Source organism: Hydra vulgaris, chromosome 08 (genome assembly GCF_038396675.1).
Source record: "Hydra vulgaris chromosome 08, alternate assembly HydraT2T_AEP".
Classification (NCBI taxonomy): Eukaryota; Metazoa; Cnidaria; class Hydrozoa; order Anthoathecata; family Hydridae; genus Hydra; species Hydra vulgaris.
In genome coordinates this window covers 31,262,501-31,283,770 of record NC_088927.1, presented here as the reverse complement: position 1 = coordinate 31,283,770, position 21,270 = coordinate 31,262,501, and the positions used below count along the sequence as shown (strand labels likewise).

Here is a 21,270-nt window from a genome sequence, read left to right as displayed (position 1 = left end):
CAAAGATTATTTTTCCAAACATAATTTTCCAAAAATAATCGCTGCGATTTAACTTGAGTTATAGAAAAAAAAATTTAAATTCACGTTTTGTGCAAACTTTTGATGCAACTGTTTATTTAAAATTTAATTATGAATAAAAAAAATATGTTTAGGAAGGAAAACCAAAAAAACAATTGCGACAAAAATGAGCTAATTTTTTTTTAAGATCAAATAAAATTTAAATATTGAACAATATTTAGTAATATTTTTAAATAAATTTAACAGTTAGGTTGAACCCAAGCAGTAACTTTAATTTTCATAACCTTAAATATATTTTTTAAATCAAAATTAAATAATATATTTTCTAAATCCAAATTAAATATATTTTTTTTTATTAAAATAAAATTACATATTTTTATTAAATTAGTTTTAAATTAAATCATATATTTTCTATCAGAATTAAATTATTTTCAATCATTACAATAAAATAAAAATAAATTTTTAAATTTATTTGAGTTTTTTTCATTAGTAAATAGCGCTTATTTATAATCTATATTTTTATTAAATTAATTTTAAATTAAATCATATATTTTTATCAGAAATAAATTATGTTATCTTTGCTTCAAATGATAAAAAGATACTTAACCAAAATCGTTTACTGCTTACGTAAAATCGCTTAATGCGTACATAAATTGCTCTACACGTAATGCTTTAAAACAAGGTCTGCTATTCCAGACCCATCATTTCTGTACCTATTCCTTATTTGCGTCAATATTTTTCAGTAAAATAATTCATTCTGAAAAATTGCTTTATGAGAAAAAAATTATTATGCGCACCTTTTCCACATACAAAAAGCTTATAAGAGATTTATAATAAGGTTTGTTTTTCTCCTAAATGAATATCATTGATAGCTCAGTGGTTTAGTGCATTGTCATCAGTGTCTTTTTGGGGGGTTTAAGACATCCCCTTGGTGTAATAAATTTTTAAATTTTTTCATCCTTGCTTATATATTCATAGCAAAAAATTAATAAAGTAGCAAAAGAAATTTCTAATTGTTAAAATAGATATTTAAAGTTTTCTTATTTTATAGATATATTATACACGATTGTTCCATATACTGCCTGAAAACTCAACATATGCTAAAGGCGTTTACTCTTACAGACATTCTTACATAAAGCTATCCAAATGGCAGAACCAAGACCATAAAAAACTATATACGCGGCCTTAGCTATAAAATGCTAACCTAAAAGTTAAGCCAAAAAAATTTTGGGCAGTGATGCAAAAAAACTTTTATACATTAAGTTTGCTTTTGCATTTATCCTACTTTTTTTTTAATTTTGATTATGGTGCAAACAATTGCACAAAAAGATATAAAACTGGTTTAGATATATCATTTCACAGATAAGAGTTGGAATTAACTATAATAGTAATAAAAAATTAGTTTTTTTTTTTTTCAACATCTTTGCTTCCAACAAGACTGCAAGCAACCATTATTAGAGTTGGAAATTACTGGGAGAGAAAAGGTGAAGTTTATAGAGCAAGATAATGATTGACAGACGACTGAATCAGGAATGCAAGATAAAGATAGCGAATTCCAGAGAACTGATGTTAGAGGAAAAAAACTAGATGAATAAGAGTTTTTGAAGCATTTAGGAACAGTCACAGAAAAAGGATGAGACTTATTTGAATGACAAGTAAGACAAAAATGAATTTTAGTTAATGACACTCTTTAGAGCAGTGTCCATTATAGTATTTGTAGAAAAGAGAAAGAGAAGCAACATTATGACAATGTGATAATGGTTGGAGATTGGCTGCAAAAGCAGGTCCAACTATTTTTACAATGCGTTTTAGCAAATTATCTAAAAGAAAAAGGACAGCATTCGAAGATCCGCCCCAGATATGTTTTATCTAATGCCAAAGGCCGCTATTCTCAGGTCATAAAATCTTCTATCTCATCTCAAAAATTAGGCTCTCATGACTTCTGGAGAATCTTTAATAGTGTTAATAATATGGGGAAATCTTTAATTCCACCTCTCTTGTATGGTTCAGACTTCGTCATCCCACCCAAAGACAAAGCTGAATTGTTTGGTAAAAACTTATCATCAATATCATCTCTTGATTCCACTAGTTGCGTTCTACCTGATATTGCCAACAAACAGGTTGATCCATTGCTTGACATTCCTATCACTCCAGCTTCTGTATCTAAAGTGTTTTCCTGCCTAGTTATTGTCTTGCAGAAGTGTTCTCTGGAGCTGTCGTCTTTACTCTCAAAACTATTCAACAAGTGCTTACCAGAGTCTTGTTTTCCAGCCTGATGGAAAGCGGCATCTGTTATCCTTATCTTCAAAAATTCTGGAGAGCGATCTGATTTGTCTAACTACCGTCCCATTAGTCCTCTTCCTATCATAAGCAAGGTTTTTGAATCTTTAATTAAAAAACACTTAATTTCTCATCTTGAATCTAATAACTTACTTTCTGACCATCAATATGGATTTCGATCTGGATTTTATGACCTGAGAATAGCTGGCTTTGGCGTTAGACAAAACCTTTTTACAATGATTTCTAGCAGTAATAAACAGACTGTTTTTGTTTTATGGAGAATTGTTTTGCTGATTGATATGGAAGTAACGGTTTCCATTGGCAATCGCAGCAGCACAGTGTGAGGAAAACCATGGAGGAGAGTGAGGCTTGACTTGGAATCATCGAAAGGGAACAAAAGATTCTATGCCAGCCTGAATCCACGAAGTTATGTAAGAAGCACATTTGTCGACAGGAAGACAAAAGATTTCTACCCAAGGGCCATCACAAAGAAAATCACAGACAGAATCCCAGTCAGCTTTACTGTAGTTGTAAGAGGTACGATAATAGGGGGATTCAGGTGATGAAGAAGAATGAGATATTAGTTTTAGAGAGATCAAACCGTGATCAGAAGCACCTAAGGGTGAATGTGGAGAAACTGAGCACTGACTTGGATCAGAAACGAGACATAAGTAGAGTAGAGAAGATAAATGATTCAGGTTGTCTGGAAAGCGAGTTGGAAAGTTGACTATTTGAGTTAGGGATTGAGAAAGGCAAAAGTTGTGGGCTTTAATGACTGCAGAATCACAGACACCAGAGCCAAGCCATTCAGAGTGGTGAGCATTAAAGTCACCGACAACAACTATTAGCTGATAGATAAAGAGAGAGGGCTTGTTCAATATGATCAGAAATAACATCAAAAATAGTGCAGTCTTGAGATGAAGGAAAGCGATATAGAACAAAAAGATAGGTGAGAGAGTGAAGTTGTGCTAAACAAAAGCACATGAAAGAATAGTCTGTGGATTCAAACCTAGTTTCACGACAAATGGGTGAATTCTTACAAATGTAAATGCCCTTGCCAAACATGTGACTATTGGAGTCTTTATGAATTAAAGGAAGATAACCATCAACACTACGATCGCAAGATGAGACAGCTGAACTCAAATTAGTCTCACAAAGAGCAAGTAGGTCTGGTGAACTTTGCAAGAGATAGGACTCAACAGAAGAAAAGTTACTTCGAAGACCACGAATATTAGTGAATGATAGGTTTAGAGAACTTGGTGATGATGATGGTTTTTTTTGTTTTATAGTTTTAGGTACTTTATTCAATTTTAAACTTGATTGAAGAACTTGACTCAAAGCATAGATAGTACTCAGAACACTGTTTAATAGCCCAAGCAATTGCCTCATTACTATTAATAAACCCTAAGCTGTAACAAAGGGCTCCAAATGTAGCCTCCGCAATGCACACCAAAAGTACAAACAGGGACACAATATCCATGCGCAACATGGCACTGTTAATACTTTGATATTTTTCAGCTGTTGATGAAATCAGCCTCTCTGAGAGCTACCACAGAGTTCGGAAAACCTGACTACCAGTCGGCCTCAGAACCATTAAACTGAGTTTTAGAGTTGTACCCTCATTAGAAGATAATAGAATTAGTTGCCAAGTCTTAAAAATAGAGACACAAGCAAAACCCATGCATTTAGTCAATAAGATCCAGCATTCAACACCCTAAACTAGAAACAATGTATTAAAAATACATCTGTGCCAACCTAATAGATGAAGAAAGGGTGCAAGGCTGGTCAACAGATAGAATCTATTTATCCCTTAAAATCTGTTTACCCCTTATTTAGGCCTTAGTTCACAAATTTTAGTTAATTTAACAGTTATGCTGGCACTCTCTTCACAATACAGTTAATTCATAACTAAATAGCGCCTTTATCATATTTGAAACAACCTTTTCTTTCAAGAGACATTATAGATATATTTTCTGTTTTATTAGAAATGTAGGTTTGATAGAAAAGGAAGTATTTAAAATATATCTATATTATTGTGTAGATTATTTGAGCAATTTTGCCTTATTATTATTATTATTATTATTATTATTATTATTATTATTATTGTTATTATTATTATTATTACTTTATAACTATTATCTATAATTTGAGTGTTTTTTTTAAAACATTTTTCTTTTATATTCTTATAGTTTAATAGGAATAATTTAAAGATATCATCTTCTTTATAAATATATTATAACAATGTTATTGTGCTATGCAAAGTTGTTAAAGTCAAAAAATGAATACCAAAGTACCATTAACATGTGAGGCATAAGATAGGAAAAGTTACTAAATATATATATCTAGATTTGGACATATAAGTGTTTTTAGCAAAATAATTTGAAAAATTCATTATTGATTTTTTTTTTTTTCAGCAGTTTAATCATTATATAATAAATTTTTCTAAATATAATTTCTAATTTGTTTACTTATAAATACAAAAAATAAATATAGATAAACCAACAGTTGTGATACACATTAGTGTATAGTCTAACAAAAGTACTCTGTTAGTACTCTGATATTTTAAAGAAATAAGATAATAATTATTATATTTAGTCTTTATTAGAATATATGCCATAAAAATATATTCTATATATTTTTAATAAAAAGAGTTTTACTATAAAAGTTAAATAAAATCTTATTTCTAGTTTGTTTTTTCTAGTTTTTTGCTATAAAGTGATGTCACATACGCAAAAAAATTGGACTTCAATGATTTACGAAAAAGAAGTGTCTATTATTTTTATTGGTCAAAAGAAGATGATATAATTTTAAGAATCAGAAATTATCAAGAGAGGGGCAAATCTAAAATTGAAGTTTTAAATTTTTCACTTGGATAAGACAATATATTTCCTGCTTTTTCAATCTTACCAATTTTTTTAAATGCAATAACATGAATACAAAAATTCAAAACAAAACAGCTTGTGCAAAAAAGACTTATAATTATTAAAAAATTTTTTTCTTATATTGCACACAACCCTGTATAAAACGTAATAAAAGTGGATTTTTTACAATTACATATAACTTATGTGTTTATATATAAGCGCAACTTTATTCCGATGCAATAAAGCTGCACTTATTTAGAGAACCCACTTAAAAGGTGTCAATTAATTGCAATTGGTATAAAAGTTTATAAAATGGTTTGTTTTACAATTACATGTATAAATTTAATAGATCAGTGGATGAATGCGCTGTCATCTGTGCCATTTTGTGAGGGTTCAAATCTGCCTCTTATCACAATACACGTTTAATTATTTTAATCTGACCATAAATGTTTATAAAAAAAATAAATATAGCAAAAAAAGACTTGTAATTGTTAAATAAAATTCAAAGTTTTTTCTAGCTACAGGCTTTTTTTTTTTTTTTTTTTTTGCCTTCACAGCAGCACCTTTAGCAGTAGCAGGACTGTCTTACTAAATTTTTTTCTTGATTAAGTTTCAGACCATATTTTTTTTTCAGGCTATCTGCAGGTAATTAGGTCTAATACCTGAGCACAATAATAACATAAGTATCTCAACCATGACACATACACAACAAACTTTTTTTGATTTTTGAATTTTTTTTAGAATTTTTTTAGGTTTTTTAAAAATCCTTTTATTTGTTATAGTGTGTAATATCTTTACATATGTTATGTATATAATATCTATAAAACTTCAAAAGTGTTTTATTTTGTATTTTAAAAAAATCAAAAAAGATTAAAAAAAGTCGCCAGTGCACTGTGCGTCACGAAGTGGAAATAGGACTTCACTTACTTTTCTGGAAGATTTTTCCAGCTTTAATGTTTTATATATTTTTTAACCAAATCAAATTAGTACTAATTAATAAAAAAGAGTTTATTTCAAATTTTGTTAAATTTGTCTTTTTAAGTGTGGGATTTTCAGGAGTAAAAAACCCCAGGTTTTTACTAAATATTTTTATAACATATGATAATTTTTAAATATCTTTATTATTTTTGCATATTATCTAATAAAAAGTATTTTGTAAATTAAAAACCAAGAAAAAAAAAAAACGTTGGGATTATTACTTTTGTGTCTGTAACGACTGATTGATTAGACCATGTTACTACAGAGATAGCCAGTTTTTTATTTTATATAAATTTTCTGCAACAAATTGACTTTTTATAAAAAACCAGTTAACTGACAGTTTTTTTATTAAAAACCAGTTAATTGACAGTTTTTGTCAAGTATGAAAAATAAAACTAGATTGCGGACGGTACATTCATTCATACAAGTTATAACTACAAAGTTTGAAAATTTTTAAGTGTGGTTTGAAAATTGTTTTAAAATGGTTACTTTCAATTTTAGCAAACTTTTGGCTGATGATTATCCTCCTTGGCATATTTTTACAAGTAAAAAGGTTTCAGCATGTGCCATATTTTTGCAGTCCAAGTTTTTATCACTTTATGGTTGCTCAGTGAATTTCAACATTTTCAAAAGTCTGGCATTTAATTTAATAAAAAAATTTAATGAGTATAGAAAAAATAAAAAGTTGTTTCTTGCTAAATATAAACCATTATTGGTTCAAAATCAACAATGCAAATGTTTCTTTTGAGTATAATTATTTAACTATATTATTTTTATTTAACTATATTATAATTATTTAACTATATTAAATTGTTATTATTAAATAAATTTTGAATATTGTATTAAATATACATATAAATATATATATATATATATATATATATATATATATATATATATATATATATATATATATATATATAAAATACTTATGTGTGTAGATTATAAAAAGATCCTGAAAAAAAAAGAACAATAGTCTTAGAGAACGAAAGGTAGAAGAACTGCAACATGCTGTCAAAAGATTTAAATCTAATTTTTCTACTGATGATCGGGCTAATTTATTTCAAATTTGTCATTGTGAGCTCTTTTTAATTTTAAGATTACAGATAGAGCATGGACTGAATTTAAAAGTATAGTGACTCATAATCATCATCTTGTTCCTCCAGGTTTAACTTAGTTGAAACAATACAAAAATTAAAATACATTTTACTTCAGTTTCAAAATATTCAATACAGATTGAATATTTTGAAACCGAAGTAAAATGTAGTCTTTTCCATATAATAAAGCATGAGCAATGAGTTTATCACAGGAAGAGTGTGATAATGTACATATTATTTGCAAAGAAGGAGGTGATGGTCAAAGTACTTTTGTAGTAAAGTCTAGCTTGTCAACTATTTATACCACAATGAATGATGGCAAAACACTAAACAATGTTGTATCCAATATGCTTAAGAAAAGAATTTCATCATAGTCCTAGCATGTTGGAAAAAAAAAAAAATTTAAGCAATCAAGTTTTAAAACTTGGAATTTACAGTCTTCATTTATGGATTCCCTGCATGGAGGTTGTTAATACTTGTTCTTGTTCGTCAAGTTTCGTGTTTCAGAGTTATAGAGTTGAGAGAGAGTTATAACCACAATTAAGTAGCCTCCTCGTCTGTAGTGGCCTTCTGGGCCTTGGGGAGGTGAATTTACAAAAAAAAAAAAAAAAAAAAATAATAAAAATAAAAAAATATGTTTACATTTTTATGTAAACATATCTCATTATAATCTCATTTAAATCAATAAAAAATATACCAGAAATATAAATGTATAAATTTAAAAAAATATGCAAAACAAATTTTTAATTCACTTCAAACAAAAAACTGTTTGATTGCTTTGGTAGTGGATATTGCTAGGAACAAAATGCTACTGGCTTTGTTTACAAGACAGACACAGACAGTATTTTGGTAATCTCCTATTTCAAACAAATTTAACATACCAGGGATTAGTAGTTTTTCCAGTTTCAATTTTTTTTTGTTGTAAAATATATTTAATAAAAAACAATAACTTCATAGAGGTCATACTCTTAAAAAAAAAAAATTCAAGCACTTTATATTCGAAGTTGCAGTTTTACACTAAGTCTAGTAATTATTAATTTTGTCAAACGCTCACCTAAAATTGCAATGCTTTTTATCGTTATTGATCTAGCTAAGAAAATTTTTTCTGCTTAGCAAAATAATAATTAATTTAACAATCTAAGTGCCTATCGTTAACTGTTAAGTAATAAATGATGGGAAAGTCACGTCAATGCTGTTAGAACTCTCGGGATTAAAATGGCAAAAAAATTATGAAACACAAAGAGATGTGAAAAAATCACATCATGGAAAATATCACAAATGGCACAAATGGCAAATACCACAGCATAATCAATTGCTTCAAATATAATAACCTTCGAATTTTTTATTATTTGGTTGCAATTTTGCAACGATTTTTTTGAAATCAATTCAACAAGCAAATAACTTCAATCAACTTTAATAAATATTTCAGATGATTGAAAATCATTGAATTTATTTTATTTTACAATGAGCAAAATGTCAAGTAATAAATCTGTCTTTAAAACCAATTGTAAAAAAAAAATATCAAATTATTAAGTTACTTTTAAATTAAAAAACTCTTAATTTTTTAATTTAATTATAATTATTTTACAAATATCTAAATAACTTTACAAATAAAAATCTGCAAAATATTACTTTTAAATTAAAAAATTATTCATTTTTAAATCTAAAAATAACTTAATAAGAATTAAGTAAACTTTTTATGTTGATAATTTATACACTAGAATGCATAATTAGTACAGGCTCAAACAAATTTTTAATTACCAATGAGTTAATTCTAAAGCATTTAAAACATTTAAATATTTTTTAGCTTTCCTGAAATTTGTAGAAAATAAAAAGACCAAAACAAAATCATCTCAAGAAAAAGACAAGACCAAGTGTTAAAAATCTTGAGAACTGAATGACTAAGTTAAATTATTTGGTATTGTCTTTGAGTTTATCATATACAAATTTTTACCTTTTTTCTTCTGGTTTTTTTTTTCATTGCTCTTGAGATTTGCAAACAAGTTGTCATCAAGATCATCTAAGTTCTATAAAGGTAAATTTTATTAATAAATAAATCAAAACACGATATCGCAAAAAATATTTAAAATGAAATTTACTCCAATATCATTGGCTAGCTTTTGAACTCCTTCCTCAGATAGTGGTTCGTCATCATGCTAAAGTAAAAGTTTTTTATAAAAGATTTTCATTCACTATAAAAATACATTGCACTTAAACAACCATTATCCAAACATTAAATCTGTTCTAAAAGTTAGTCAGATAAACAAAAATAGACTGGGCTCTAAGGTTATATGCATATCCATATTTGCTTTTTTTTTTTTTTGTGCTTTAATATATATAACATTTATATTCTGTTATTTATAATTCTTAAATATAAGTAGTTTTAGTATTTATATTAAATATCACAGGAGACATTTTAAATTATAAGGTAATTATTTTAAAATTAAACTATTAAATAATCTTTAATCATCATCATATTTGATTTCAAAGAGTTCTTCTTGTCTTAAGTACATGATTACTTCTTGTCTTAATTATGCAGTTACTTTAGTCTTCTTGTCTTAAGTACATGATTACTTTAGTCTTCTTGTCTTAAGTACGCAGTTACTTTAGTCTTCTTGTCTTAAGTACATGATTACTCTAGTCTTATTGTCTTAAGTACACGGTTACTTTAGTCTTCTTGTCTTAAGTACATGGTTACTTTAGTCTTCTTGTCTTAAGTACATGATTACTTTAGTCTTCTTGTCTTAAGTACACGGTTACTTTAGTCTTCTTGTCTTGGGTACACAATTACTTTAGTCTTCTTGTCTTAAGGTCTTAAGGTACTTTAGTCTTCTTGACTTAAGTAAACGGTTACTTTAGTAAAACAAAATGCAACAAATATTACATTTTGTTTTTTGTTACTGATTTAGGAAACTTTTATATAACTCTTGAAAATATTCAATGAGCTTTTCCTTATCACTTGATGTTTTGTTGTTGCAATCTACTTTTCTTCAATTAAAAATATTTTATTAAATATTAAACACATTGTGTTTTATTTATTTATTATTTATGATGCTTTTAATAAAACCCAACTTCAAATAGCCACAAGCTTACTTCCATTTTTTTGGGACATTCTGTAAAGTTATTTTAATAAAATGAAACTAGGATAAATAGTAAACATTAAAAAAAGGAAGTATCTATCTTTACCAGAAAAAGTGCTTTGTATACTATCCGCCAAAAAATTCTTACCACCCAGCAATGGGCAGTAAGACCAGTATCTAACTTATTTATTCAAGATTTAACAACAAAAATCTTTTTCAATGATTGGTCTCTCTCCCACTTGTTATTAAAGTTCGTCAAAAATTATCAAATAAATATAAAAATAATAATAAAAAACTTAATTAAAAAAAAACGTTTGGATAAAATAAAGATTTTTATTATTATAGCCTGTTTTTATGTCTTTTTATCACTAAAAAATATATACTTTTACTATCCCTAGAATGAAGAAGGACCAAAATAAATAAGTTCAGTAGAAATATCAAAAATAATCACTAAAACATAAAAACTTTAACTTGAAAGTTTGTGCAAGAAAATCTAGTTGGGCAGCCTGCATAGCCAGCGATTGGCTATCCATAGCTCATGCATTTGCTCTTTCCAAAGGCTGTATAAATATATATATATATATATATATATATATATATATATATATATATATATATATATATATATATATATATGTATGTATATATATATATATATATATATATATATATATATATATATATATATATATATATATATATATATATATATATATATATATATATATATAAATCAATGTGTTTCATACTTACGTTACTAATATCTTCATTACTTGCAAAATTTTTTAGGTTCTTGTAAAAGTCTGCATCACTTGTTCTAAACAAACAAGCAGATAAAATCAATAGATAAACAAATAAGCAGGTAAAAGCAAAAAATAAACTTCTTTAAAAATTGTACTTACTAATTGTTCTAATTGTAAATACAATGTATAAAATTGTTATAAAGCAAGGTTGAGAGTAATAATTTTTATTTCAATTTTTGTATTTTTGTGTTCTACCATTTGACTTACTTTTGTATTTACTGATTGTAATTACTGATATACAAATATCTCCATACTTTTTGATATCGCTTAAGAAACAAACAAATATCTTAAGAATTTGCACTCAAGCAATGGAGATATTTAGAGTGTAGCAAATTTTTTGTCACCACTTAAAAACTTAAAAATTTTTTGAAGTTCTATTCATTAATTTTTATTTTTTTTTCATTTATATATATCTATGGGGCATATCATACTCAAAATAGAGTGCATCATACTCAAAACATTACTATATATTCAATAGGATATCTGAAATTTTATGGTTTGAATTATGTTAAGCATTATTCAAAAACAAAAACAAACAATTTTTGCATGCAGAAATAAACTCATAAACTACATACATAGAAATTACCTAAAAACTGCATTTACTATTGAACTTTGAAATTATCTTCTTTTTTTTTTATCACGACTTTTAATTACCAATATTAATTGTAATCAATGAAAGAATACAAAAATTAAAATGAAGATTTCTTATATATTACAATATACCTGCTTTCTCCTAAGGTTTTATATAATAGGAAAATTAAAATTTTTAAAAATTTATCTGCAAGTAACTTGCCTTAACAAAGCAAGAATTGTTGTAAAACAAGTTCCAATACTGAGAAACTTAATCAGAAATGGTCTACTTATTTGGGCAAAGATTCTTCGTAACGTTTTTTGATAGATAATTTAAAATTAACTTGGGATTGTGTTTAAACAACAATGCATTTTAAACTAACAGTTTTAGGAGATGCCACGTATTTTTTTTAGGAAATGCCATCTATTTTTTTAAGAGATGCCATCTATTATTTTTAAAAGATACCATCATTTTTTTTAGGAGATGCCATTATTTTTGGGATATTGGTAAGCTTATCACTTAAACAATGGTTTTAATGCTTTGTTTAAGAGCTCTGATGTTTTATCTCAAAAATATGTCAGATAAAACAATAGTAACTGCCTTAAACTGCTTGAATGTAATTTAAGGTTTATGTTCAGTCACTCTTTTAATGATTAATTTTTTTTTAATCCTTTACTTGAGTTGACCACTTTAATAATTAGATGCAACAGTTAGGTGCCGTTTTAATGTTTTTTTAGCATTTTTTTTTTCTTAACAAATAATTTTGATGAATTACTAATCCATAAATGTTTGTTAGAAAAAGAAAAAACGTTAAATAAAAAAAATTATTTTATTATTTTAATCTTGATTTCTATTTTAAATGAATTTTTAAGCAATGCAGCAACTTATTTTTTTTTAAGCAAGGCAGCAACTTATTTTTTTTAAGCTATGCAGCAACTTATTTTTTTTAAGCAATGCAGCAACTTCTTTTTTAGGAATTAGAACTGTCATATGCATCATTAACAATAAGAAACCTTTGTCTTAGTAAAAATAAAAACTATCTATTCTCATATTAATTATGAGACTAGATTATCATTACAGTAATAATAGTAATCATCATAATAATGGTAATCACCTTTTGATTTATAAAGCTGTTGTATGTAAAAAGTAAAAAAATAACTAGTGAGTAAAAGCTAGCAATGTAAGCATAAATAGTAAGTTTGTGTACTCAACTTTAGACTTTTATTTAGGCTTTTAACTTTAGGCTTTACTTTTATTTCATTCAATATTGATCCAATCATAACATTTAAAAATAGATTCGCCAATTTTTTTATGATATGAAATTTTCAGGGTAGCATTTTATGAATAAAAGCTTTGGGTGGTTAAAATTTAAGGAAAATTCTAGTTGGACAACTAGACAACTTTCAAAAAATTTTTGTAAACTACCCCTCCACCTTTCTAAAGATACTAAGAGTAAAAATCATTTTTGTAAACTTTGTTTAAATTTGAAACAAAAAATACTACAATTTAAAGTCAAAGATCTTACTTAAAAAATACTTTTAGACTTATGATATTATTATTCTACATGTATCTTGATTACTATGGTTTAAATTAGTAAATTAAAAATGAACTTGATTATTTAGATTGTATTATTGATATAAAATAGTAAAAAAAAATCTTACTTTGATGTCAATGAAACTTTAGGTTTTTCTGTTACCTAAAAAAAATATAAGTTTTATAACAATTAAAAATATGTTTAACTAAAAACTGTGGATTTAAAACAAACTGAGACAATTGAGTCAAGTAGATACAATTGAGTCAAGTTGATACAATTAAGCCAAGTTGATACAATTGAGTCAGGTTTATACAATTATAACTAGTTGATACAATCAAGACTAGTTGAAACACTATTATAAACACAAGCAAAACAGATTATTTATTTAGATGTTACACAAATACACAAACTTGGATTTATAAAATTATTAAAAAAACAGCCTATAATGCAAAATTAGGAACTCTAAAAAAAACTAAATGAAGAAACGCCACTGATTTAAAATTATGAGAATTATTTAAAGAGAGACATTAAATCACTACTAGGCTCTACTGAAATTAGTTTAGGAATGTTAAAAACAGTTTAAAAAAGTTTAATATTTATGTTTGATTTTTTTCTAATTAGTTAACTATGTATTATATACATTATTGAAACAAATATCCGCTAATTAACTTATATAAAAAATTTAAACATACTAATTCATTATTTGATTGGTCATATATAGAGAAGAGCAGCCCAGATTTATTTAAAGAAAAGATAATTTAAATTCAAGTTTTTGTAAAAGTAATAAAATAAAATAGAAAAATATTATTTCTATGTATGGTGATGGTTTATATGAGTTTCCTTTTATGATTGAAATAACAAAAATTTAAACCTTTTTTTGAGGTAATTTTGAATTCTTATCTTGTAACTTCTTGTCTAAATTATTAAATAAAACATAAAACAATATTATGTTAAATGTTAGCAGTGAGTGATTCCCTGAAAATCAGCTCAATATGTGCTGCATTATTAAGCAAAAATGATATATATATATATATATATATATATATATATATATATATATATATATATATATATATATATATATATATATATATATATATATATATATATATATATATATATATATATTTAGATATATATATATATATATATTTATATATATATACATATATATATATATATATCAATATATATATATATATATATATATATATATATATATATATATATATATATATATATACATATATATACATATATATATATATATATATATATATATATATATATATATATATATATATATCAATATATATATATATATCAGTCTTTCACAGGAAGGCGTGCGATCACACGCCTTTAAGTGACCATGCATGTAATACTTTTGTTTGCAAACTTGGCCACGGCTTTTTCAAAAAACATTTTAAAAACGCGCTGAATGAAAAATATTTTGAAATACACCTTAAGTAAAATAAATTACATCAAAACTTTGAACAAATGTTTTTATATTAGCGAAACCCTTTTAAATAAAGTAACAATTTACTGATAATGGTTTTTTTTTAAAAGTGTAATTGGCAGATGTATATATTTTTTTAATTCATAATATATAATTGTTTAAACATGCATTTTTTATAATAAAAAATTGTTTTTTTTTTTATAAACGATGACATTCTAAAACAACGAAAGTCTTTTTAATAAATTTTAATATAAGAAAAATTAAAGTTAATACATTTGAAAAGATAAACAAAATTTTGCTGAAAAAAAAAAAGAAAAATATTTTAGAAAGCCGTGACAATTAAATAAGTTGGATCTTAAATGCTTTTATATTATCGAAACACTTTTTAATGAAGTAACTAAAACACTTCTAATGAATTTTTATAATAAGTATTAAAAACTGTTTTTTTTACTTGAATAATTATGTATTTTTTATGATAAATGTTTATCTTAAAACATATTTAAAAAAAGCTTTAATGCATTTTTAAATTTTGAAAATATGTCAAAAGCCCGGATCAAATTGTTAAAACAAATTATTTTTTACAAAAAAATATGTAAAAATCCTGGAGGTGACAGATGAAATTGATTGTCTATTGGTTTAAACAAAAAGCAAGATGCTACTCTTGTCAACAATTTAGAAAATTGTAGTCCTATAAAGAAAAAATATTATGTACTTTCCCAACAGATAAATATGTAGATCAAGTATATAAGTTATATGCATATAAGTTATAAGCAAATAAGTATATTAGTTATATGCAAGCAATTAATTTCACTATGATCCTAAAAACTTTCTTATATTAAACACTTAGTTGGTTTCAGAAAATTTTACAGATATTGATAAAAGCTCCAGAAAATAAATGTGAGGTATCTTTTATTTTATTCCTTGTACTTGTACTGGATAAAGAAGAAATGAACTAGAAAATACACCCAGAAATAGAAGAATAAAAATAACATCATTTTGAATTCAGCAATTTTTATAAATAGCTGCTTTGAAAAATGTAATGTGACTCAGCTCTGTGACTAACTCTAGCTCTTGTAACTAATCAATAATAATGCCATATGCACCAAGTTTTTTAAAGCAAGAGAAAATATAATCAAAGTTGTAAATACAGTCAATACTTATGGTCAAAAAGTACAAAGCAACTTGATAAAACAAGTGTCACCGAAAAAAAGTTTTACATCTGAAAAAAATTAGTAGCAAAGCGAATTTTTCTGTCATTTATTTAAAAGATTGACTCTTAATTGCTGAAAATGTGTATATTTAGGTGCAGAATAATAGGTTTATCCAGGACATGTCCAATCTTATGCAGGCTTTTTTTAAAAAAATTTTTTCAAGTTTAAACTCAAGACAAAATAAACTAAGTTAAGTAAATTAATAATAATAATAATAATAATATATCAAATTGAAATTTAAAATTCTTAGTTTTAAACACAGTACAGAAATGTCTATGCCTGAAGACATGGAACTAAAAGTACTAAAAATCTATTTGTTTGTTAAAACTGAGTTTATTATATTTGTATCTGCTATCATTTTTTATCTTTTTATTTTAATATGCCTTATTAAAACATGTTAATAAAATTATTAAAATGAAGTGTTTTTATTTTGTATAATACAGAATAAAAATACTTTTCCAAACTTTTGAAAAATAAAAAAGATTTTATCAAGCAAACTATTATTAAGGAAAACAAGCAGTATATATAGACAGCAACACAATTAAGAAAAACAATAATAACATCAATTATTAACATAATGTCAGAAAAAGTTTTTTATAAAATAAATCTTCGAAAAAAATTCCACTTAAGTTTGAAACAGTTGCAGGAAACAAAATAGTGGGAGTCTGAAAGGATAATGTAGAGAAGCACACTAAACAAAAATGATACTATAAACACCATGGTTAGGGTATCCCTTAAAAGAACAAATTGGTTTAAATTAAATGGTCAATATTTTTACCATGAATCTGGAGTCTTACAGTTCTAAAAGTGTTAAGGAATTTCTAAACCTTTTTGGAAAAAAATCTTGAAATCTATAATTTTTAACTCTCTACAGGAAAAAGTATTTCTAAACCTTTTTGGAAAAAAATCTTGAAATCTATAATTTTTAACTCTCTATAGAAAGAAGTATTTTGAGCTTAAATGGAAATAATACAAAGATAAATAACATTATTAGGTCAAAACCAAACAAGAAACACAGATAACAATAAATAATAAAAAAATTTATTGATTAGTAGATTTCAAAATCATATTTATTAAAAGTATAAAATCCAACTAACCTTCATGATCAACTTTTACTGAGTATACCCCTCTTCCTAACTGTAGGAGAGGGGCCCTCCAACCAATATTTAGAGGAAATAACTTGTAACATTTGTCGTAATTGTTGTAACTCTGGTTAAAAATTCTAGTTTATTTATATAAGAATTATAAAATAATTTGCTATATATTTATTGATTGAAATCAAGGATGTTTTTTCTCAAAACAGGAAATATACCCCCCCTACCCTCCTACTAAGTAAGTGCCTATAATTATTTTTTTCGTTAAATTCATATTATTATAATAAAATTTAGAAATTTGTATTTTAAATGAATACCTTCAACATCACTGTCAAGTAAATCATCCAATACTGAATCAATATCATTTCGATCAATACGACCTAAATAAAAAACAAATAAATTTTTGTGAACAATCAATCAATAATTCATTTCTGAACTAAGATTTTACATTGAAGGATGTTTACAAATAGTAAATTTACTAATATTAATTAAACACCAACTAATGTTAAAAATTAAAGTTAAATTTAAAAAATTTATTCAAAATTTAAAATTAATGTGAACAAATTTAAAGCTATAAAACTAATTCTAAGCAATGCACAACCTATGAATTTTAACATATTAATAAACTCCAAACCTTTTCTTGACATCTTCAAGTAACATTTTTGTTACAATTAGACAAAAGAATATTACATTTGCTCATCTAGAAAAGGAAAACCTTTTATAGTAATTATAGGAAGAGAGACAATTCTAAATAATTACAATTGTGTAATATATTTAATTAACAATGTATTTAACATATCACATGTTTAGTATGTCAAACTACATTATTGTTTCACATTTATCTAGTTCAGCTGCATATAATAGGAGAGAGAAGGTATAAAGACTCTTTTTCAAACTTTAATTTTTTTTTTGTATAAAACATTTTTAAATTACCAAAATAATAATTTTCTATTTTTATAATGCTTTTATTATTCTTGTTATTCATTTTTTATACTTAAATTACTGGAATATGATCAGTATTTATATTTATATTAAAATTAAGTTAAGATAACTTAACTCATTTTATGTTTTTTTTTCCATAATAGTAGAATCAATCAATATAAATCAATAATTTATTTCAGAACTAAGATTTTACATACAAGAATGTTTACAAATAGTAAATTTACTAATATAAAGTAAACACCTACTAATGTTAATAATATCTAATTAAAATAAAAATAATACTAATTTTCACAATATGTAATAAAAATAATTAACTTTATAACATAAAAATAACGATGTTAATAATACTAATAATAATAATAATAATAAAAATAACAATAACAACAATATTAATATTAGTAATAATAGTTAAAAGTAGTTAATAATATAAATGTAAATATTTATAAAAATAACAATAAGCAATAGTAATGACAACTAAATATATAATAGAAATTAAAAAAAAAAATAAAAATACTAAAGACAACAAAAATTGATTATAGAAATTGTAAACATTAACTATATTTTTTTAATAAAAAGTAGAACAAACTGGTTTTAAAGGTTGAGAATGAATTGGGAGCTTTTAATTCATAAGAAAGGTTGTTCCAAGTTTTAATGCTTTGATATTTTATAGATGCCAGTATTTATGAGAGCGGTATTTAGAGACAGACAGGTTTAAATTACTATCGGAAGGAAGGTGATAACAAGTGTTGATACTTTTAAAAAAGAAATTGATGAAAGTTAAATGTTATTGTGTTGGTAGTTACAGACAAATCGATAATTTGAATATTGAATATAGTCACATAGTTTTAATACTTTAGAAGTTAGGTAGAGCACATTAGGATTAAATTTAATGTTCTGAAAATAAATAATTTTCAAAGCCTTATTTTGGAGGTGGGATAACCTAATAAGAACTTGTTGATGGGACTGCCCCCATACTTAGCAAGCATATCTAAGATGTGAACCAAAAATAGCATGGTATATGTTCAAAAGTGTCTCAAGATTAACATAATGGCAAACTTTGGTCAACATGGCATTAGATCTACTTAGTTTCATTGCTATGTCTTTACATTGGAATAAAAAGGAAACATTTGAATCAATTTTATACCAAGATATTCAATTGAATTAACAGGTTCAATTTTTTTGCTACTTGATCTAAAGTTCATATGTTTATAGATTTTTGTTTTATTTGATTTAAAGTTAATGAGTTCAGTTTTATTAGAGTTTAGAAAAAGTTTGTTGGAGCGAAGCCACTGAACTAGATTGGCAAGATCATGGCTAATGTGTTAATTTTTTAAAAGATTTATTAATTAGTATTAGAATAGTATCATCAGCAAAGTGGTAAACAGTAGCAAACTTAATGGATATATGAAGATCATTAATATAAAGAAGGAAAAGCAGTGGTCCCAATACTGAACCCTGTGGAACACCATAAGAGCATTTTACAAGGGTAGATTTTGAGTCATTAAAAGAAACAAATTGTGCTCTATCGTTTAAATATGTAGTAAACCATTTAAGGGGTACGCCTCTGATCCTATGATATTATACTTTTTTTAACAAAATTGAATGATCTACTTTATCTAACGCTTTCTGTAAATTGACACCACATGCAAAATATCTATTATCAATTGCTTTTGTAATCAGTTCAGTCATTTTAATGAGGGCATGCATAGGTGTAAAAACATTTAAATTTTTCAAAAAAAGCATAGAGCCTAATATGCATTACCTTCTCAAAGAGTTTACCTACATTAGAAAGCAAGGAGATGGGTCTGTAATTGGTGAAATCTAGTAGAGAACCTTTTTTTAATATTGGATTAACTTTGGCAACTTTAAAAATATCTAGGAAAATACCACTTTTAAATGAGTTATTTATAACAGCACAGAGAGGCTTAGAAATAATGTGTGGGACTAGTTTAAGGAGAAATGTAGGTACGCTATTACGACCAAGACTTTTTTCAGCTTTGAGCGTGTTTGTAATAAGACCAAATATTTGTAATAAGACCAGATTTCATTTTTAGTTATAGGATTAATAAAAAACGATTTAGCATTTGGAATGTTAAGAAAGTCACTAAATACGCGTTTAGGGGTTATGGCTTTGCTAAGTAATTCACTATGTATAGCGCTGAAAAAATTATTAAATATATTAGATACGGCAGTGGGATCAGTGATAAGATTTTTGTTCAATTTAAGTTTAAAAAATATATTGTGTGTAGAAGGTCTAATATTAATGATTTCTTTTATTCTTTTCTAGGTTTTTTAATATTGTCCAGATTATTATTAACATACGTAATAAAGTATATTTTTTTGCTAAATTTTAATAAATTGGAAATTTTGCTTCTATAAAATTTAAATATTGCAAATAATTCATATTTCTTATAAATAATTTTTGATTTTACAAACTTTTTATAAAGTTTGGTTTTAACTGAGATAGATTTAAGTATTCCATACGTAATCCAAAGTTTTGATTTTAGTTTAATTTGTTGGTTGGTTAGTATTTTTTAAGGAGCATGTCGGTCTTAGATTTTATCAAATGTTCTTAAAATAAAAATCATGGATTTATTAACATCATCATCTTTTTTAATGGAGAGTTCCCAGTTGATATCAGAAATTTCTTCAACAAATATACTTTTATTAAATTTTTTGAAGCATTGTCTGTAAGTTTTTACTTTTTTGGAGTGGTTGAGTATGCCAAAAATGCAAATAAAATGTGCCATGTGGTCTGAAATTGAAATTGCAACGTTACCTGAGTATTGAACAGTTAAATGAAAGTTTATAAATATGTTATCAATGAGCGTTTTTGATGTGGCCGTTATGCGTGATGGTAAGATTATAGAATGGCTTAGTGAGTAAGACGTTAAAGAATCAAGATATGTAGAAACAGGGTTAGATTCATTGTGACTAAATAGATGTTAAAATCACTCATTAGAAAGATCTTTTTTTTTCGTTACTTAACTTTTTAAGTAGAGGATTTAAGTGGGAAGAAGTAAACTTATGTGTCAATGTCGAATAGTAGAGAAGCAATGTTAAGATGAATACATAGTTCGGAATTGGGAATCATAGTTTTATTGAGATCAATAACGCCATAGTATTTGCAATTAACAGAACAGGGAAATATATTTTGATCTTTAAAGATTTTAAAATATTAAAATTTTATAAAAAATATTTTATAAAATATTAAAATTTTAGATCTGTAAAACTAACAGAACAGGGAAATTTGTTTAGATTTTAAAAATATTTTTATGATTACTTGGAGTCTCAAGAGAATTTATTGAACTAGTAGATATATTTATGCATAATAATGTTGACCTA

General features: G+C 25.4%; 1 protein-coding gene across 6 annotated transcripts in view; it reads right to left on the bottom strand.

Moving 5' to 3' along the window:
• LOC100212967 (fas-binding factor 1) overlaps window positions 1-21,270 on the bottom strand; it is a 67,948-nt gene that overhangs the window by 38,468 nt on the left and 8,210 nt on the right. For all 6 annotated transcript variants that reach the window (XM_065803404.1, XM_065803407.1, XM_065803405.1 and 3 more), the window contains exons 2-8: window positions 17,618-17,683; window positions 17,301-17,363; window positions 14,094-14,137; window positions 13,350-13,384; window positions 11,068-11,131; window positions 9,334-9,390; window positions 9,189-9,261 (exon numbers count right to left, since the gene is read on the bottom strand). In XM_065803404.1, the coding sequence (XP_065659476.1) occupies window positions 9,189-9,261; window positions 9,334-9,390; window positions 11,068-11,131; window positions 13,350-13,384; window positions 14,094-14,137; window positions 17,301-17,363; window positions 17,618-17,630 (349 nt within the window). In that variant the 5' untranslated portion in view covers window positions 17,631-17,683. The remainder of the gene's footprint in view (window positions 1-9,188; window positions 9,262-9,333; window positions 9,391-11,067; window positions 11,132-13,349; window positions 13,385-14,093; window positions 14,138-17,300; window positions 17,364-17,617; window positions 17,684-21,270) is intronic.